At 53.9% G+C, this 19,953-nt stretch overlaps 1 protein-coding gene across 1 annotated transcript; it reads right to left on the reverse strand.

The window, feature by feature from the left end:
• Window positions 1-1,114: 1,114 nt before the first annotated feature.
• Window positions 1,115-19,425, reverse strand: TMPRSS5 (transmembrane serine protease 5). The gene is made up of 13 exons (XM_042958926.1): window positions 19,372-19,425; window positions 17,922-18,105; window positions 17,496-17,594; window positions 16,880-17,002; window positions 16,381-16,516; window positions 15,916-16,029; window positions 15,157-15,200; window positions 14,292-14,454; window positions 12,942-13,120; window positions 11,069-11,167; window positions 10,488-10,630; window positions 10,061-10,213; window positions 1,115-1,281 (listed from the first exon to the last, which is right to left on the reverse strand). The coding sequence occupies exons 1-13, from the start codon at window positions 19,423-19,425 to the stop codon at window positions 1,159-1,161; spliced, it is 1,614 nt and encodes a 537-aa protein (XP_042814860.1). The 3' UTR covers window positions 1,115-1,158.
• Window positions 19,426-19,953: the final 528 nt, after the last annotated feature.

Consider the following 19,953-nt stretch of genomic DNA (forward strand, 5'->3'; position numbering starts at 1 on the left):
TTTCTACTAAAAACACGATTCAACTAAGGCTCGCCTTATTGTGAATCAGAGGCAGCATTTTGTTTTGGGCTTTTTATTCTGCACAAATACGTTGGTATGGAAACCACATTTCTGAGGTTACGATCGAAACACCATTTGCCTCCATTGGTTTTCTTAAAACCTTACATGCTGATAGTAGGTGGGAAATTTCTACATTTGCCACATCAGTTCTTTCTTGGCAACAAGCAACTATCTGTAAATGGTTGTACAGTAATTGTAGCAAACTCTTTCAAAATATTTCATATTTGTGCTCTTTCAGCAAATAATAACTATAGCCGTGTTTTAGTGTTTGCCTGCAACTAGCCCATGAACCCCTCGAAGACAGTGCTATTCTTCTATTCAGCTCTGGGTATTCCAGGCTCAAGATGGGGCATGATAGTCAGGAGACATTCAATAAATGGGGTTTGAGTGGATAAACGTGACAAGTGGCAGATGTACCAATACAGATTAGAAGCAATAACCTGTTACATTTGCCTAGCTCCACACAATCTCCGAGGCCTTCTGGTTATTTCATTTGACTTGGTCTCCCCATCTACTCTGTGAGTTATGTAGAACATATGTTATTAGTCCCATTACATAGAGGAGAAAATAGGAACTTCGCAAAGTCCAGAGACAGCTGGGCTCAATCACAAGGGATGAAGGCCAGTTCGGAACCCAAGCTCCAGGGGTCCTGGACCTGGCCTCCCCTAAATGCCTCCCATGCATCATGTGATGGAAACCCAAACCACGGTCTCCAGCATCGGTCTCCAACACCCTGGATGTCCTCTTCTATTTATTCTCCTGTTTTATGAGCATCTTCTACAGTGATTCTATTTTTTTAAGTTTGTTTATTTTGAGAGTGAGGGACAGCACACACGCACATGTGTGCAAGGACGGGAAGGGGCAGAGAGAGAGGGAGAGAGAGAGAACCCCAAGCAGGCTCCACACTGCTAGTGCAGAGCCCGTCTTGGGGCTTGATCTCACAATGAGATCGTGACCTGAGCCGAAATCAAGAGTCAGAGGCTTAACCGACTGAGCCACCCAGGCGTCCCTACAGTGATTTAATTTTATATTAATTGCCGTGGGCTGCCCTAACAGAATACTACAGACTGCATGGTTTAAAGAACAGAAATCTATTTCTCACAGTTCTGGAGCCTGGAAGTCCAAGATCAAGGTGCCATCACGGTCAGGTTCTCGTGAGAGCTCCCCTCTTGGTTTGCTGATGACCACCTTCTGACTGTGTCCTCCTATATAGCCTCTTCTCTGTGCTTGTGAGGAAAGAGAGAGAGTGCTGGTGTCTCTTCCTTTTCTTATAAGGACACCAGTGAAGACCTCATTCAACCTTAATTACCTCCCAAAGGTCCTATCTCCAGATACAATCACATTGGGGGTTGGGGTTTCGACACATGCATTTGGGGAAGACATAATTCTGTCCATAACAAGTTCAATCCAGATTTCTCCAAAATGCATACAGATTGTATCCTGGCTCCTCTCCCACAGACCTCCCCTGACCCTACACATCCATTTTCCTAATTAGCTTTGGCTTGCCTTCGTTTTAGCGAATTCTGTCTGTGAGAGAGTTCTGGAATATAGTTCGTTTGTTCACTAGAGTTTTGTTCCTGTGTTTATCTCAGTTAATTTCTGAGGGCCAGTGAGTGGGAATCATGAATCACTCTTTTTTTCCACTGAGCATGTCTGGGTACTGCCATGAGGGGCGGGGGAGGGAGGGTGGCTGATGTAAAGTGGAGCCCCCTGAAATGTAGCCAGGGGCACTTTACAGCATCTGGAGGAGTGGGCGGGGGTCTACTTTTGTCATCTCACCTCTGTCTCACATGATGGGCTACAGTAAATATCAGCCCCCACAGAGACCAGAAAGAGAAGCCAGCCTCGTTCTGGGCTGCTTACTTAATAAGACCCTGTCCAATAGGGCCAGGACCAGGATGAGGCAGGAGCCAGCCCACCCTGTGAGATCCTGAGAGCCATGCCTCACTTAACCTCACCCTAGGCCTGACCCTGCTGTCCTGGACCTTTTTGATCGTACCCTCCCTCAAAGGAGAAGCTCGCAGGGCTGAGGTCACATGCCCACCCAGAGCCCATGTGCCCCCTTCTACACCCTGGAATTCAAGTGGCCCTGAGGCTGCACTCGCCTCTTTCCCTGAGGGCAGACCCCACTGGTGGGCACAGCCCTAGGCAGGAGGAATGCCCTCCTGGCTGCCTACGAGTCCCTGTGCAGGAGGGCAGGGATCAGGAGCTGGGAAGAAAAGGTAGCCACACGCCAGTTCTCCCCATCCCGCCATGCCCCAGGAAAGAATCCAAGGATTCTAGGATTCTAAATTTGAACCTGGTATTCCACAGCTTTAAGGAGGTATATTTGTCATGGCAAGACATTTTCAATTGAATGATCTGCTAGTTTGATGTGTTACTTTTAACTCTTTAGACATATGGTATATTCCATCCATGCTCCTGCCCAAGCCCCACAAATGTTCAAGTGGACATGGGGGAAGCAGTCTTGAGAAGCTGACTTAAGATTCAGAAGCTCCCATGGGGACATGACCACACATACGTGCACACACACATGTATGCACACGTGCACATATGCATATATACAAACAAGCTAGTACCAGAGGTCTGTGTTTCTTATATGTGACCACTGTGATTCTTCCTAATTATTTATGATCACATCTGCCAGGGTAAAGTGTTGAGGTGGGGTGTGTGTGTGTGTGTGTGTGTGTGTGTGTGTGTCATGGGGAGGGAGAAGCTAAAGGTGGGGGGAGCCCTGTACATGGAAACTGGCCAGAGTTCGATCTGCCTCTTCAAGGTTAGGGGAGAAATTCTGTAGAGGCTTATCCCAGACTCCCTTTATGTCTCCTCTTCCCTCCAGACCTTCACGTTTCATAGAATATACATACCAGTATACACACAAATATACACACAGACATGTGCCCAAAAACACACAGAGACCACACACACACAGACACATACACACACACACACACACAGACATATGCAGACACAGACACACAAAGATACACATACACAGGCAGACACACAGATACATAGACACACACACAGTATGGATCCTATCACTTCCCAGAAGCCGCTACCAGTCCCTCAGACTCTCCTCTTTTCTGCTACCTCCCACCACCAGCTTTGACCCATCAGGATTGAGTGTACAAAAAGTGGTCCGTCTTTCGTTGGCCCCAGGACACTACGATGCTGTACTGTCTTGGACGTGCATGCAGAGGTGACACTAGACCCCGTCCAAGGTCACTCTCAGCTGAAAGGTTCCAGGTCCCAGCCCCAGGCCAGGCTAGGCCACGACTAATGTCACTTCTTGATTGTGCCCATTACCAGGGCCATGAATACAAATGAGCGCAGCCTGGGGCCCTATCTTTTGGGGTCCTCATTGGCAGTGCACCCTACCAGGCCCACCACATGCCCCTGGGTTTAAGAGGTTCTTGGACTCAAGCTGTTTGCTACTGGTTCATGTGAGGGACAGAGCAGAAGAGTGGAGGGGACGCTCTGGCCCCTGGGGGGTCACAGAGATGGCCTAAGTAGCTCCCTCACAGCCTCACCTTCCGCTCCGCCCCAGGGTCCCTTCGAAAAGACTGCCTGGAGTCTGGCTTTCTCCCTGAGTCCCAGCCTGGCCTCTACCTGCTCCAGCCCCTCCCCGCCAGGATCCGCTGTGCAAATACAGGGCCACCGCCAAGTGTGGGAACAGTAAATCTTCCCTCGCTCTTTTATTCATGCCCTCACCTCTGCAGACAGTGCCGAGGCAAAATAAACCCCACAAAATCCCTGTGGGCTCCAGCAGTCTGGCAGTCTCTTCTTTGCTCTTCTCTGCTCCCCTCCGGAGGGCAGAGGCTGGAGAAGAGACCCACCCGCCTCCCAGGAGGGCGATAGCCCCCTCTTATCCTCCTCCCAAGGGGGCTCAGTGAGCACCTCATGCCAAGCCCCAGACCAGGATCTGGGGACCAGACATGAGTGAGACCTGGGCAAAGTGGGAAAGCGATGTTCATGGCTTCCGGGAGCAGCGCTACATGTACATCACCTTCCTAGCCTCCCCCAAATTGCAGGAGGGCTTCTGGACCTGGGAGGATCAGGCTGTGTGCCCAGAACATTAGGTGAATCGAGGTACGGCTGTCCTGGCTTCTGAGGGACCACCGCAGGGAAGAACGGACAGCCAGGTCTGTGGGAGACTTGCTCCGAGGGCCTCAGGGCCAAGGCACTATCTGCTAACGTTGCAGCCTTGACAAAACCATCCAGACCTCGAGAATTCCCGGGAACCTTCTCTTCCTCCAACTCTGGGTCACCAGGGAAGCTTTCTTTTAAGCCCAATTGGACTGGAGGAGGCCAAGGGGCACTAGAGTTTACAGAAATGCCTTTTATACAGAAGGGAGGCAGCAGGCTTAGCGTGACACACTGGTTTGCCCGGATGGTAGTTTCAGTGTTAAAACCAGGTCAATCCTAGGCAAATTGGGAAGATAGGTCACCCTGACTGAAGGGCCATGGGAAAGGATTCTCCCTCTGTGAGGCTGGTAACATAGCCAGGAACGGGGACATCTTGGACCAAAGCTGCCTGTTAATGGTTCTGGTAGTCAAAACTTTTCCTCACTACTAGTCCTCATGCACGGGGAGAGGCTGGGGAGCAGAGGGGGTCCTGTGGCCAGCTCAGGAGCTGTCAAGAGAAAATGGGTAAAAGGAAGGTGTCCGTGGATCTTTGAGGTAAGGAGGAAATTCCCTCAGTGTCTTTAGCAGTCTGCGGCCCATGAGGCCCCACACAGAGCCCAGGGTGTTGGGAAGGAGCTGAGGAGCAGCTGAAACAGTGCCAGTCACCGGGCTCAGCCTGTCCTGGAACCCTTCACCCCTATACAAACGCTGGACAGACGGACATGGGGAAAGACGGCTTTTCAAATTGCCTGGTGCTGTCTCTCCTCTTTCCCCCAGGACCCAGAGGGTGAGCCTCAAGGGAGAGCAGCTGTGAGTGCCTTCCTCTTATGGGCCTGAGGAGCCAGAACAGTCTTGGTCCTTTAGATCCATCCCAGGGAACAGGCAGCTGTCCGTTGTGTCCCAGCTACAGGGTGTGGGGCAGATGTCTCCGGGGGTGACAGAGGTTTGGGTGAAAGCTGACAAGGCAGATCCCATGGAGACCACTTGGCCCAGACTCCCTATTTGACAGGTGAGAGCCCAAGTTTGAGGGAGGCTGGGTCGTTAGCTCAGGAAAGCAAACTCCCAAGTGGTTGGAGACCTAGATTGGGACTCTACACCCTCAGAGGCCACAGCCAAAGATTCCTGGGGAGGGAGGAGGCTCAGGAGATGAGCCCGGCCCTGTGAGCCCCCCTGCCTTCCTGCAGCCCTCACTCCACTCTGGGAGAGGCACACAAGGGCGAGACCGGCGCCTTCTGGAGCCAGGACTCCTCTTTCCGTTCCGTCTGAGTCCCCAGCTTGGTCTGCTCCAGCACCAACCCCAGGTACAAACCCTCCAGTGGCTTCCCCTGGGCTGCTCTGACCCAGGGCCTCCAGCGCAAGAGAAGTGTGCCCGCCTGCCCCGCGTCTTCCTGTCCAGGTAATGGAATGTGTAAGAAAGATCAGCCTCGGGGCGCCTGAGTGGCTCAGTCGGTTGAGCGTGCGACTTCAGCTCGGGTCATGATCTCACGGTCTGTGAGTTCAAGCCCCGAGTTGGGCTCTGTGCTGACAGCTCAGAGCCTGGAGCCTGTTTCGGATTCTGTGTCTCCCCCTCTCTCTGCCCCTCCCCCACTCGCGCTCTGTCTCTCTCTGTCTCAAAAATAAATAAAAACATTAAAAAAAAAAGAAAGATCAGCCTCGTCCTCAGGAGTAGGAAGCTACTCCAGGCCTGCTACTAGGAACTCTTCTAGAGGCGATGGTATTCAAGACAGTTTAAACAGCCGTGAGCAATGGGCTCCAATGGGTCAGCAGGAGGCAGAGCCCCAAGGGTGAAGTGTACCCCAAGAGTGCATTCTGATGTGTCTGAGTAGAGGGGTGGGGGGATCCGGACCAGATATGCTGAGAGAGGCTGAATAGTGTAGCTGGGTTCTCTCTTCACTAGCCTGGAGGGTCCTAAGTGCATGGCCAGGAGAGGGCAGAGCACAGAAGGCAATAGAGAGACTGGGGAAAACCATCCCCTGACAGCTGCTGTACCAGCTTTTAGCATTTATAGCATTTCCAGTTTTGTCCTACTGTGGGTGAGCCCAGCACTTCCAAAAATAAAATGTAGGAAAGAGCTTGAGAAATGTTCCTCAGGAATGGCAGGCCTGCCCCCTCATTCACAGCAGCCCTTCTAGGAAAAGCAGGACCCCACGGAAGTTCTAACAAGTAGAGAGAGCCTGCATCCCACTATACCTTCCAGACCCCGAAAGCACAGAAAAGGAGAACGTTTCCACCCTGGGCATGGCAGCCAGGAGCAACCTGCTTACGAATTCTCCTGGGGCTCACAAGCTCTGCCCAGGCAGGTGGCAGAAGGGACAGACAAGTTTCCTGCACAGAAATGCCCTGACTTATTCCACGATAGTCCCCTAGAGCTCCCTTCGCAATTATTGCCTCACCACGCAGCTTTGTGCCTGGCTGGCCACTAATAATTTATTACAAATAAGTCAGTATTACAAATACTGACTCCAATAAGGCAGTCAGTTTCTCAACCTCTGAATTCCCTACAGAGCTTAACACAGCTGGACACCCAGCTGGTCCTCATTAAAATCCTTCTGGACCTGAATTTTCCCACCCTTCCTTGCCCCCATCCCCACCACTGCACTCCAGCAGCTGGCCCAGGAGAAAGAGCCCAGGCACTCTTTCTCCTCGTTTTCCTAAGAGTTGGATTGGCGGGTGCCAGCCAACAAAGGAAGAGCAGGTGGGAGCCTCTGAGTCTGCAGATCTGACTGGTAGCTTGATGAAAGATCCTGGGATCTTCTGTAGGTAAACAGGGAATCACTTTTAGCAAATTCTCTAATTAGGGTTCTCTTTATCGTCCTCCTGTGGAAGATACTCATTTGTAATGTTTAAGTCAGGCCATCAATCTCACGGAGAACTGGAAATCTGTCAGAATATTGCCTAAGAAGGGTCTCTGGCAGGAGCCACTTAACTTCTTCCCAGGTTTTGGTTGCCTCACCTATAAAAAGCAGGGATGGCGATGCATTTGTATAGGCAGGTGACTCCACTAAGTGATAAAGAACCTTTCACGTCTACACTGCTGTGCAACACTGGACCATCTCGTTCATCCATGTGCCAAACGGTGATGTGGGTGTGGAATAAAAAGATCCAGGGTTCACTGGCGCTTACTAGTGGCTGGTCTTGGGGAGATGCTTCATCTTTCTGAACTAATTTTCTTGCCTATAAAGTGGGCACAATAATAATATCTTCACCGCATAGCTAGTGTGAGATCTCAATGAGGTACACGTGAGCTGTGTTGATAAACTGTAATAGCCCCATGTTACTGATTATTAACCGGCTACAATGACTATGATAAAGGAAAACCTCCCTTTAAATAAGCAAACACTCACAGGGACATGAGAAACACTGAAAAGATTATAGTTGATGGATTTGCAGGTAACTCTTTCCTGCCCAGGGGGATCAGCTGCCCTGAACCTGCCTCTTGAGATGGGGACTCACCAGAGTCAGGTGGTAAATGTTCGAGCTCAGGGAAGAGGCTGGAGATCTAAGAGCCGGGTGGTGGGGGCGGGGGGGGGGGGGGATGAGGCTGTCTGTCACCTGCCAGAGTCTCTCCCCCACCACTTCTGCAATGTGAGAGCCAACTCCCAGCAACCCCTCCCAGGTAATACAGCGACAGTAAATCGAGGTCCTTATTTTTTAGTGCACTTCTCCAAAAGTGAGCAGACCCTCCAGGAATGAATATTCGTTTGTACTACCCCTCCAAAAAAATGCTGATAAATTCATGAAAAAGTTGTTATTGCTAAACGCTAATTGCATTTCCTTGGGTAAGCACCATAAAAAATTCATTGCACTTTTTAGAAACAAGATGCCAAGTGCATTTTAATTGCTAGAGAGAAGAGAGTCGGGGAGAAGCTTAACCAGGAAAATGCTAACTGGGCATAAACTCAGAAAGAAATCTCCCCGAGACAGAAGGCCCAGTGCTGGAACAGGAGCCAAGGAGACAGAGGTCTCATGAGGAAGCCAGAGCCTTCCAAGACAGCACTGACTTGAGGTGGGGGGAAGGTCCTCAAACCTGTGCATCAGCCCATCTGGACGGCGGGGGCTCTTTGCTGCAGGTTATGACACGTAGATTCAAGAAATGTAAAGAATTGAATAAGTGAATGCCCAGATTCTAGAGAGAGGAGCAGGAGTCAGATCCGGAGATTTAAGAAACATGTATGGGAGGAAAACTGTAATTCTATCCTTTTAGCGTGTATGTGTGTGTGAGAGAGAGAAAGAGAGACAGAGACAAAGAGTGTGTGTGTGAAAGAGAGACCGACAGAGACAGAGACACAGATAGAGAGTGTGTGTGTACGAGAGAAAGAGAGACACAGAGAGCAAGAGAAAATGAGGGACTGAGACCCTGTATCACTTCACTCCAAGACAGCAGTCCTTGAACCAGTTCACAGAACTGTCGTTATAAAAGCAAAGTCCTAACTGAAGGCCAACCAGAGCATTCTTAAATGTCCCCGACCCTGCCCAGTCGGGTCAGCCACAGCCACTTGAGAACATGCAGAGTGGGGAGGATCCTGACTGCATGGGCCTGCCCAGCCTTGACCCCATCTGCCCAGAAGCCTCGGGGCCAGGGGCTCCTCTAAGGAGGCACTTTCCTTGCCTGAGAGACATGGAGAAAGCGGTCCCAGGGCATCCCCGAGCATCCTCCCAAAAGATGCGTGCAGGGAAGGGCAGAGGGGGGGAAGGCAGGTGCCCAGCTGCCGCCAGCAGCATCTTCCTCACCCGGCCCTCCCCCCACTTTTCCAGCCCAGCCCCATCGGCTCTCCTGTTACTGAGGCTCCCTGGTGAGAAAGAGGGACTCAAAACCAGGGCCTGAGAGGAGAGGCCCGGACCCGGAGGCTGGCCTGCGGGCGATGACTGTCTTGTGCGAAAGGAGGTCCGTGCCTTCTGCACCTGGGTCTGCAGCTCCTCCTCCATCTGGCGGGCCTGCCAGAGACCCAGGAAGAAGTGTGAGTCTGCGTGTGGTGCGGTGGAGGAGGAACAGGGCTGGGAGAGGGGGGCCTGGGCTGACGGAGGAAGGAGCCAGACCCATGATGGCCCCAACACCCACCAGCCGAGAAATTTCCATTTGAGGAAACCACCGTTCAGAACCTTGGTTTCCACTTCTATCAAATGCAGCTAAAACTATTTCTCTAGGTTTTCTGCAAGGCTTGAATGAGAACAGGGGTGTATGTGTCCCCTGAAACTCTAAAATGTACTACCGGCCACCCGCCCCTGTGCCCAACCCTGGGGAGAGATGCTTCTCATCATCACGCCCTGCATCTGTTAAGTACTTTACACAGAGGACCTGTCTTCATGCACATTATCCTCCTGGGCCCTCCCACTGAACGGATGAAGCCAAGTGGCTTGCCTGATGTCACACAAGAATTAATCCCCTGCTGAACCCACAATGCAAAATGCCGAGCTCTCTCCAAAGTGCAGGGAGTGCAGGCACTCACAACTGCCTTAGAAAGAAGGAACGAATGATGGTCAGAAATACGCCCACGAACAACATGAGGACCACCCACCACAAGCCTAGGGCTGCGCGGCTGTGTTGTGGTAATCTTACCTCACTACATCGTCGCAGGAGCATTCGAGGTAGCCGTGAGCTACTACCAAGAAACTGGGGCTTGCCAAGGTTAGGAACGGGCCGAAGCTCACCCAGTAAATGGCAGATCTGGGCTACAAACTCAGGTCCACTCTTCCCTAGCTAATACTTAAATTGATAGAAATCCAATGCATTCAGTGCTATAAGCATCACTTCCTCCTCCCCATCTAGGGACCATTCTCCAGCCCCAAGCAGCACCCAGACCTAAGAGCTGAGCATCACCCAAGGGTTGGGTCCTTTATAAAGCTGCCCGCCCACCCCTGCCCCCACACTCACCCTCACAGTGTCATGGATCCAGTCCAGGAACTCGGCAACCTTGGCGTAGACGCCAGGGTGATTGGGCTCCGCGCAGCCGCGGCCCCAGCTGACCACCCCCACCAAGTGCCACGTGCCCCCGTCCAGGCACACCAGGGGGCCCCCGCTGTCACCCTGAGGGATCCAGACGTAGAGACACAGAGAAGCGGGCAGTTAGTCCTTCCCGGTGGAGGCACACCAGAACTCCCCAAAGCACGCCCTCTACGCTAGGCCCCTTCTGCTTCCAGCACGGATCTCCGCTCGCCTCGTCCCTCCATTAATCCTTAGCTGCACTACTTGACTCGCCTAGACACCCATCCTCCTAGAGAGGCTGCTCAGACCAGGGGTCAAGCCCCAGCAGGAAACCCCTCATCCCCGCCCCCGACCACGGTCCCGCTCACTGCTGCACCTGGCACGCGTCGGCCCTCCCGTCCACGTAGCCGGCACACAGCATGCGGGGGGTAAGGGCCCCGCTGTACATGCAGGAGCTGTTGCAGAGCCGGGTGCCCAGCAGGGGCACCACCGTGTCCTGCAGCGTGTCTGAGTTGTGGGCTGCGGGAGGCAGACATGGAGATGGAGGGATACAGAGCCGGGCCGTGGGGCACAAAGCAAGGCCAGGAAGACACAGCAGCTGGAGGGAAGGTGGTTAGAGGCCCCGGAGACACGAGACCCAAAGAGCAGAGCCCAAGGTGGGAGCTGTGGACTCCGGGAAGGAGGCAGGGGTCTGTCAGACTTAAGAGTGAAGAAGGCCAGAAAAAGGGCAGGGGTATAAAAGGCCTGGCTTCAGGGGAAACTCAGGGGGTGTTCTCCCAGGAAGACCCAGGCAGGGGAGACTGAGGCCAACGATGACACCAGAAAAAAAGGGGGTTGGCACTGCCATTTGGCCCGGGGGGGAGGTGGACATGGGAGGTAGAGGTGCGTCACCTGGGGGGAGGATGCTCCCCTACTCCCCCACCCCTTTTGTACCCAGGGCCCTGGGAGCTGACTCACTGTGGCTGGGGTCGGTGTGGCCCCAGCCAGACACCCAGCACTGTGAGCCCCTTGGGAAATCTTGCTTCTCAGCTGGCAGGCACACAGCACCCACGGTGTCTGTAGAGAAGCAGGTGGTTCTGGGCTCCACTCAGGCTCAGCTTCCCTTCCCCACCACCTCACCCTCAGCCTCGGGGAAGAACCAGGCCTGGCAGTTCCTCCTCACCCCCTTCTCAAACAGCCCTGGTTCCCGGCCTCCACCAACCAGGCCTCCTGTAAGGTTGTGCAGGTCGTGCACCAGACCACATTGCAAGGGGGGCCACCATTTGCACAGAGGACAATGTATAAACTGCAGTGTGCAGGGTGCCTTCTAGGCTGGGCAGTGCACACCCCCAACCCGGGGACTGAGGGAGAACGAGAATTCCTTCCGAGCATCTGTACTCCTTTGGGACTTCACTTGGGGTGTTGGATCCCTCTTGCGGAATTGTTTCCAAAAGTGTGGCAAGTCCTATGGTTGGGGCCCACACTTGTCAGGTGGCACGTAGACATGCCATTAAATAATCGCTGATGCGTGAGGGGAGGAAGGGTTTTCTTCTGGGTTCTCCTTCAGTCCCTCGAACTACATCATGGAGAAAGATTCCATGGGGTGCCACTCTGTGGCTCTCCCAGTGCCTGTCAACTTCCCCCTAAATACAGAGACAGCAGGCCCAGACACCAAATTCTGCAGACGACTTGAACCCTGGCTCGTTTTCGCTCTGTGTTTTCATGGTTGTTACCTATTTGCTACAAGTAATGTGGGCTCTCCAGTTAGGCAGTAGCTTGAAGTTCCCCTTTTAAAGGTACTTAAGTCAACTTAGGAGCACCTGGTGGCTCAGTCGGTTAAGCATCCGACTTCGGCTCAGGTCATGATCTCACTGCTTGTGGGTTCAAGCCCCGTGTCGAGCTCCGTGCTGACAGCTCCTAGACTGGAGCCTGCTTCAGATTCTGTGTGTCCCTCTCTCTCTGCCCCTCCCCTGCTCATGCTCTGTCTCTCTCTCCCCCTCTCTCTCAAAAATAAACATTAGGAAAAATAAATGTACTTAAGTCAATTTAGAAATATGAACTGTTGAGCAAAAGTTCAGAGTCACATAGGCCCAAGGGTATGTAGCAACACTGGGATTTGGGAAACCCAAGGCCATGGGTGGAGGTGGGAGAGAGGAGCACTGAGTGTATGTGAGTGTGTGCGTGTGTGTGTGAGAGAGCATGCACGTGGGTACATGCGTGAGCACTGGGTGAGTGTGTGCGTGTGTTTCTGTGTGTGTGTGTGTGTGTGTGTGTGTGTGTGTGTGTGTGTGTGCTGGTGAGCACGCACATGCACATGCATGCTGGGGGGGCTTGCTCTTCGAGGGCAGGTGCTGTGGAGAAGCAGCCCTGGAGCCCGGACACCAGGTTCGGGAAGCATGTGCCGTGTGACCTTGTAGAGCATCCCTCTCCTCACTAAGTGTCACTGTCCTTGTCTGTATATACCTGTCTCATCTACCTGTCAGGGTTGTTATGAGAGTTGAAGGAAAGACATCTGGAAAACCATATAGCATGTCACGCCGTGGCATGGGGACGGGGGAGGGGCGGTCTGTTGGTAGATAGAGCAGCCAGGAGCTCCGCTGGGGACTTGGAGGCAAGTCCCGCTTGCAGCCCAGCTGCGAAAGGGGCCAGAACCTTTGTCCCCAAAAGCGCCTGCGCAAGCCTGGGTGAAGCTGAGGTCCAGGAGATGGCAGAGCTCATCCGATGAACTGAGTGTGTTAAGGTTTACAGCGCTGGGCGGGAACTCAGAAGGGAGCTCACCTCTCAGGCGTCCCAGGGCCTGCCCCGCTCCCTCCACGGCCCGCAGCCTGTTCGTTCCTGGCCGGTGCCTCACCTGAGAAGTTGAGCGGTGTCCGGAGATGGAGGAGGGCGACGTCGTAGTCGTGATTCTGGGTGCTGTAGAGGGGGTGAGGGATGATCCTCTCCACCACAGCCCCCTGGTGCGGCCTGACGGCACTGTGGCTCACCAGCCCCGTGTACACCCGCCAGCTGGACAGCCGGGACAGCCTAAAACTACACACAGGAGCCGTGCTGAGCCCAGGGAAGGGAGGGGCAGAAGAGCCTGACATAAGCATGCCGGCGGATGGAGGAAGCTGGCCGGAGAAACCATTAATGGAAGCCCCCATCACCAGGCTGGCCACTCGCAGGACCCAGGGGCCAGGCCTCTTAGTATCGTCGCAGCAGCTGGCAAGATACTGGGCACACAGTAGGCGCTTAATAAATGCTGCAGAACGGCCAGAGACATGAGACACTGGGGGTCATGTGCAACCCCCCAGCCCCTCTGTCCTGAATGAGTCCCCTCCACATTTTGCAACGAACATCAAAGGGGCTTGTGTGACCTCCTAACTCTGAGTCAGAAAAAGTTCTGGGAGTCCTGCCTCTCCACTTACTACCTGTGACCATGGGGAAGACACCTCACCTCTCCCAGCCTCAGTTTCCTCATTGTGAAGTGAGGAGTGTGCTACTGCCCTGCCCGCCGCCAAAAGAAGAGGTCCAAAGAGCTCATTTGCTCATCATTCATCCCTTCCTTGCTCCAACCAGTATTTATTACGCACCTATTGTATTTCAGGACTGTTCTAGGCCATGGGGACATGGCCGTGGACAAATCAAGAAAGAGACCCAGGGGTAAACAAGACTGAGAGTCCCTGTTCCTGGGGAGCTTCCAGTCTAAAGGGGAGGAGAGACATTAAGCAAATAATTACCCGGAAGGTGATTTAATGACACTTGTGCTAAACATTAAGAAGCACAGAGCGCTGTGAATACGAAAGTATTTTGAAAACTTCAAAACTGAGCCAGCACAGAGAACCAGTCTTTGTCTTACTGCTGCTACTCATGCAAATTGTTCTTGGCACTGAACGGGGAGAGCACTTCGCAATCCGTGCCCCTGAGGACGCACATGGGGAGGCAGACTGTTCGACGTGGACTTTTTTTTTTAATTTTTATGTTTGTATTTATTTTTGAGAGACAGAGTGCGAGTGGGGAGGGGCAGAGAGAGAGGGAGACACAGAACCCGAAGCAGGCTCCGGGCTCCGAGCTGTCAGCACAGAGCCCGACGAGAGGCTTGAACCCAAGAACCGTGAGATCATGACCTGAGCCACCCAGGCGCCCTCGACATGGACATACCAACGGCCAAACGGAAGAGGCAACTGAGGCCGTGTCCTCCCCAGCAGCCCCCGAGACTTGCCTGTGCATGCAGTGTGCGGCCGTCATCACCCAGCGTGGGGCCAGCACAGAGCCCCCACACGTGTGCCGGGAGCCCAGGGCCACACTGGCCTGCCAGGGCCAGCGCCCAGGAGCCACGGTCTGACCGCCAACTATCCGGGAAGCCAGGGGCCTCGTCCCACACTCTGCAAACAGGAAAGCATGAGTGAGATGGTGACTAGGGAAGAGAGGTGGGTGATAGATTGGTCCTAAATCTCGGGGAGCACGGTCCAGTGTGGACGGCTCTGATTTATTTCTCCCGACCCTGAATTGGGGGTATGAGAAGGCAGAAATCAGTCTGCGAGCTCACGGAGGCCCACACTCAGGCCTGCATTGTGTGCAGAGCCCCGACACCTAACCAAATGCCTGTCCCACAGGAGGGGTCAGAATGTTGGTGTGTAGAGGGATGCATGCAACAGGAGAGGTGAAGACACAGACAGATGATTGGGGTCACACGCAAGGAGCTCTGCAGACTGTCTCCCATGCAGCCCCTGGTTTACCACCTTCCTTAGTCTCCTAAAGTTGCTAACCGGTTAACGGCCTATAGTAATCCCCCTGGGGGCTCTCCAGAGGAAAGCGGGAAGGAGCCTCAGAAGTGAAGACAGATAGTGCTAGGAAGAGAAGCAAGATCATCCAACCAGATCAGTGGCTGGTGGGGGACACGACAGAGGAGTGGACGGGGCTCTGTTGAGATGGAACTGTGTCTGCAAGAAGGTGACCGGCAGGCAGAGGGGAAGGTGGGCAAGGAACCCCATCCCACACCCACTCTGTGTGGCTCTCCACACTCAGGACAGTGGGGAGACCCTTTCCTCCCACTGCCGCCTTCCTGGACTGGACACATGACTCACCAGAGCATCTGAGGGAAACGATTTGACCAGAAGCGCAGCTGTCCCTGCAAAATGGAGATGGCAGCAAGAAGCTGGACAGGGGCCCACCCGAGGGCATGGAGGCCAGGTGGAGACAGAGGAGGCCTCCGGTGCAGCCCCCCTCTGTTTCCCACCCCCGCCCCAAGCTCCAGGCCCCTCCTCATTCACAGGCCCCCAGGACAGCACTGCTACCCTGGCCCATTGCCCCACCCCGGGGTACCAGCGGAGGTCGTGGCCCTTGAGGGTTGTCCTAGACAGGGCCCCAAGTTACAGACAAGAAAGTCCAACTGTGCCCACTAAGAGCCCCCAAATGGACGTGTTTTCGGTGGATGAGCGGATAAGGGACTGAAGGAAGAACAGGGAGCTTTGTCCCATGCCCCTCCTGGGCTTACTCTCTCTTCTCTATCCCCCGCCCTTTGCTCTCCTCTCCCCCTCCTCCTTCTTAGCAAACCTCCATTCCTGATGGACCAAAGCCCTGTTCTCTCACCTGCTCTTACTGGCCCCAGCAGCCTAATGCCTCGATCGTTCTAGTGTCTCAAACCCACAGCAACCCGGCTCTCCTGGCAGAGTGAATCCCCACTCATGGGAACGGAGTTTGTGATTTCAGACTGGGAAATGTTCCTCTGTGTCCTATATCATACGGCCAATGTCTTTGCTACCAGCCTCCCATGACAGGAAGATTTCTGCCGGACTGTTCACCAGGAAGTAAGGGACCCCACTCAATCTCCTCAGAAGCCCTACCTGGGCTGCCACACCTCCTCCAGGAAGCCTCCCAGACCTGGAGAGAGCTGAGCAAACCCCTGGGAGCTGTTGAGCTGGATGTCAGACAGGTTCACTCCCTTGTAGTGAGTGAGTCTTGGCAGAAGAGGGGAACAGAACGGGAGGAAATCGGTTTACACTGTAGCACAGGAGATGGCAGTTAATCATGACCGGGATATACGTGATATACAATCCACCCAACAGTACCCTCACTGAGCAAGACTTTGACAATGACTTCTGGGATTTATATTTGTTAAAAAGCAGTATTGCTCAAAGGAGAGAAACAGGCTGGGGTACCATCGTGTCCAGAGGCCAGAAGATGGCCAAAGTGACCTCTTGCCAGTTCCTGAGCACTTTGATGGGGACGGGCAGATAGAGGTCTCCAACTCCCCCTTTCCTACCACCAGCCTGCAACCCTCCCCGGGCCCCTAGCCTGGCCCCAGTTACCTGAGATGTCCCAGGCTCTGGCAGATCCGCAGCCCCAGGGCAGAGCTCCAGCCCTCGTGGCAGACCAGGAGCCAGTCTGGCCGAGCCCTCACCTGTACTGCCAGCAAGAAGCCCTCAGGGTTGATTCTGAAAGATACTGAAGGCACAGCATAAAAGTCACATCCTACCTGCTGAGGGGTAGAGGGGCAGAGTGGCCAGGGGGAGCTGGACCTGGCCGTGCGGGGACCCAAAGAGGCCTTAATGACCCCTGTCTGTGCCTCGGCTAGAGGCCAAAACAGTCCCCAGGGTGTGCTGGATGCTCCGAACCAGAGATCCACTTTTTGAGGCTGGACCATGCCACTCCCTTCCCACCAGAGGAGGAGACCCGGATGCAGGCAGTGGATTCATGGCCTTCCATTTTGGTCCTCTTTGCCCCTGGCCAGAAGTGGGGAGCCCAGAGCTCTGAAGGGGCTCAGGGCTGAGAAGAGGGCAGTCTTGCTGCCTTGGGGGTGTGGCCCACCTGTTCTGGGAAGCGAAGGGAGCAGGGCTTCCTCACCACTGGCCTCTGAGCAGCTCAAAGGCATCTCCTCATCCTGCAAGTTCCCGGGAGATGGCTGAGAGGCGGCTGGCCACAGATACAGCACTTCAGAGGACAAGGACAGGGAGAGGTCACAGAGAAGAGGCTAGGAGAAGGGAGGGATTCCCAAGGAGAGGGCCAAGGGGCAGAACAAGACCCCTGCAACAGAGGGAGACAAAAGCAGCTGCCTGGGGACTCACGTACCACCCAGCCTTAGGCGGGTCCCCCAACTAACACCCCGAGGAGAGCACACTCTGTCTGTCCCTGTCTCCGTCTCTCTCTGACTGGGAATGATTTCTAGAAAACGTCTGCCCTGGGCCTCCCCGGGTCATCCATTCAAGTCCCTTACACTTCTCACTGTAGGACTAAAACATTCTTTACGCGGAGCCTAAATCCCTCCAGCTGCAAATCCATCCCTTCTCCCTTGCTGTCAGCTCTGGGTAGATCAGAAAGACGCTCTTCCCCACTGCCCTTTACACCCGCTTGTGTCTTGCAACAAGGATCCCCCAGATCCTGTTCTCCAGCCCTCCCCAGAGCACCGAAGGGCCCCAGCACTGACCGAGAAGCCATGAGCCGACGCTCACACCAGCCAGCAGCGCCAGGGCGCCCAGCCCCACGCAGCCGCGCCGCCTTGAGCACCAGCGCCCCGCCCGAGAGGCTGTGGGAGAGGGCAGAGGAGTCTGGGTGCCCCGCTCCTGCCTGCCAGCCTCACTCTGCCCTGAGGCACCTCCACGGGGCACGGCAGCCACTGGGCTGTGGCGGGAGTTTGCTCCCACTGTCCCTGCCCACCTCCCCCTGCCCCATCACCACAGAGCCCACTCGGTCCCCAAACTGGGAAACGGCCAAAGCGGTTCCGGGAGGAGCAGTGAGGCTGCCTCTCGCCATCGGTAATTTGGGACTGGCCCATGAAGGGTCTGGGGAATGTGGACAGCTTATCCACTCACTGTCTCCACCCTATCATTCCCCATAGCCCAATCTCGCCTACTGGGCTGCTGCCGGGCCTCAGGCCTCCTCAGTGGGTCTCCTGGCTCTGCTCTGAAGATCCCAGGTCCTGGACCCTCCTCTGCATACTGAGGCTCCATGTGGGCTTGGCCATCCGGCATCAGGCTCTGGGAAAATAACTGTCGGTCACTCAGGATCCCCACACCACGGTAAGAAGTCACAGCCCACTACGAGCCCCCACTCTCTAACCTCGGCTGTGCACTCACTGCCTTTTCTTCATCTTAGACACTCTCTCTGTCTTCCCACCGATGCCGATGCCCCTCCAGGCCTTCTCCGCTCCCCTGGATCCCCTAACCTCACCCACCTTATTCTTACAAGGCCAGTAAGCATCAGAGCGGGTATTCAAACCCAGACTGGGCTGACTCTGAAACCCAGACTCCTCACCACCCACTCCCCTTGCCTCCCACAGCTATCAAGGGCATCCACTGGGTCTCTCCACATCCCTCCTCAGGCCTCCAGACCCCAGCCTTCTTCTTCCCCTCCTGTGTCAGAGTAGGAAGTGCCCCTGCACAATGCACCATATTTAGCCCAAGTGGATAGGCCACAATGGGGGACACTGTAGGGAATTCAAAATAAACCAACATGGAACACTCCCCAGCTGCCCCCAAAGAATCTGCAGTGGAGTCCTGACAATAGGTCATGTAAAAAAAGCAGAACATGTTAAGTGACAGAAGGGAAGTTCAGTTTCACCACCATTGGCATTCAGAAGCAGAGCTTACTTCTCACCGGGGAGATCAAAAAAGGCTTCCCAGAAAAGGCAGCCTGAGACAGGCCCTCGGAGACGCACGGGGCCTACATGGACATATATGGGCATTGGGTGTTCTAGGCGACTGAAGAGGCAAAAGCATGGGGGTGGAAAAGCACAGAGCAGAGTAAGTTATATGTTTGCCTGAAGTTCATGTGCCGTGAAGAAGAGTAATGGAAAATAAGATCTTAGGGGAAATACTGGAACAGCAGTTCAAAGCTAGGTCTGCAGCCTAACACCTCTCCAAACTTCAGTTTTCTCATTTGTAAAATAAGAGTGACCACCATTACTACCCAACAAGTAATCTCCCTCCTCTAGTTCTTGTCTCCATTCATTCTCCATGTCAGAGCAATCCTAAAATTCAAACATGAGCAAGTTAATCTCATCTTTAAAGGACCCAATGAGAGGCGTCTGAGTGGCTCTGTTGGCTGAACGTCCGACTCTTGATTTCAGCTCAGGTCATGATTCCAGGTCATGGGATCGAGCCCTGCTCAATCATGGGCTCCTCCCTGAGTGTGGAGCCTGCTTAAGATTCTCTCTCTCTCCCTCTGCCCCTCTCCCCCCACCCTCTAAAATAATAATAATAATAATAATAATAATAAAGTACCAAATGAATCTCTGTAGTCTGATAAATCCAAAGTCCTAAGACATGGTTCACAAAATCCCCTGTGATCTCACCCTTCCTCACCTCTCCATCCCCAGCTGCCAGCATGACTCCCTCCTCAGTGGAATTCAGGATCATACTAACACACATGCCAGTCCTCCAGGCCTTCACGTGCTCTCACACCACAGAGACTTTGCACTTGCTGTCCTTTCTCCCATGTAGCTGACTCCTAGGACCCTTTAAGACATAGCTAGACATCACTGCTCTAAGAAGTTTCCTTCAACCCATAAGGCACCTGTTTTGGCCCTATATTGTGCTCATTTACCTCTCTCTCTCTCTCTCTGCCTTTCCTCACTGGTCTAGGCATCCCTAGATGCCCTGTGGGAGAGAGAGAGAGAGAGAGAGAGAGAGACCAGGTCAGGGATAGCACAGATGTAGGTACAGCCTTACCATTTGGGTCAGTGGCACCAATGTAAAGCCTCAGGGTCTGCTAGTCAGGGTTCTGCTCCTGTTCTTGGATCAGCATTGATTAAATAGCCCAGCCAACTTGGTTGGAGGGTGAGGTTTCCCTAGTTCACATAGGGCCCCTCCCTTTATCCTCCCCCCACTACACACACACACACACACACACACACACACACACGTGCGCGCACGCGCGTGCCAAAG

Source organism: Panthera tigris, chromosome D1 (assembly GCF_018350195.1).
Source record: "Panthera tigris isolate Pti1 chromosome D1, P.tigris_Pti1_mat1.1, whole genome shotgun sequence".
Classification (NCBI taxonomy): domain Eukaryota; kingdom Metazoa; phylum Chordata; class Mammalia; order Carnivora; family Felidae; genus Panthera; species Panthera tigris.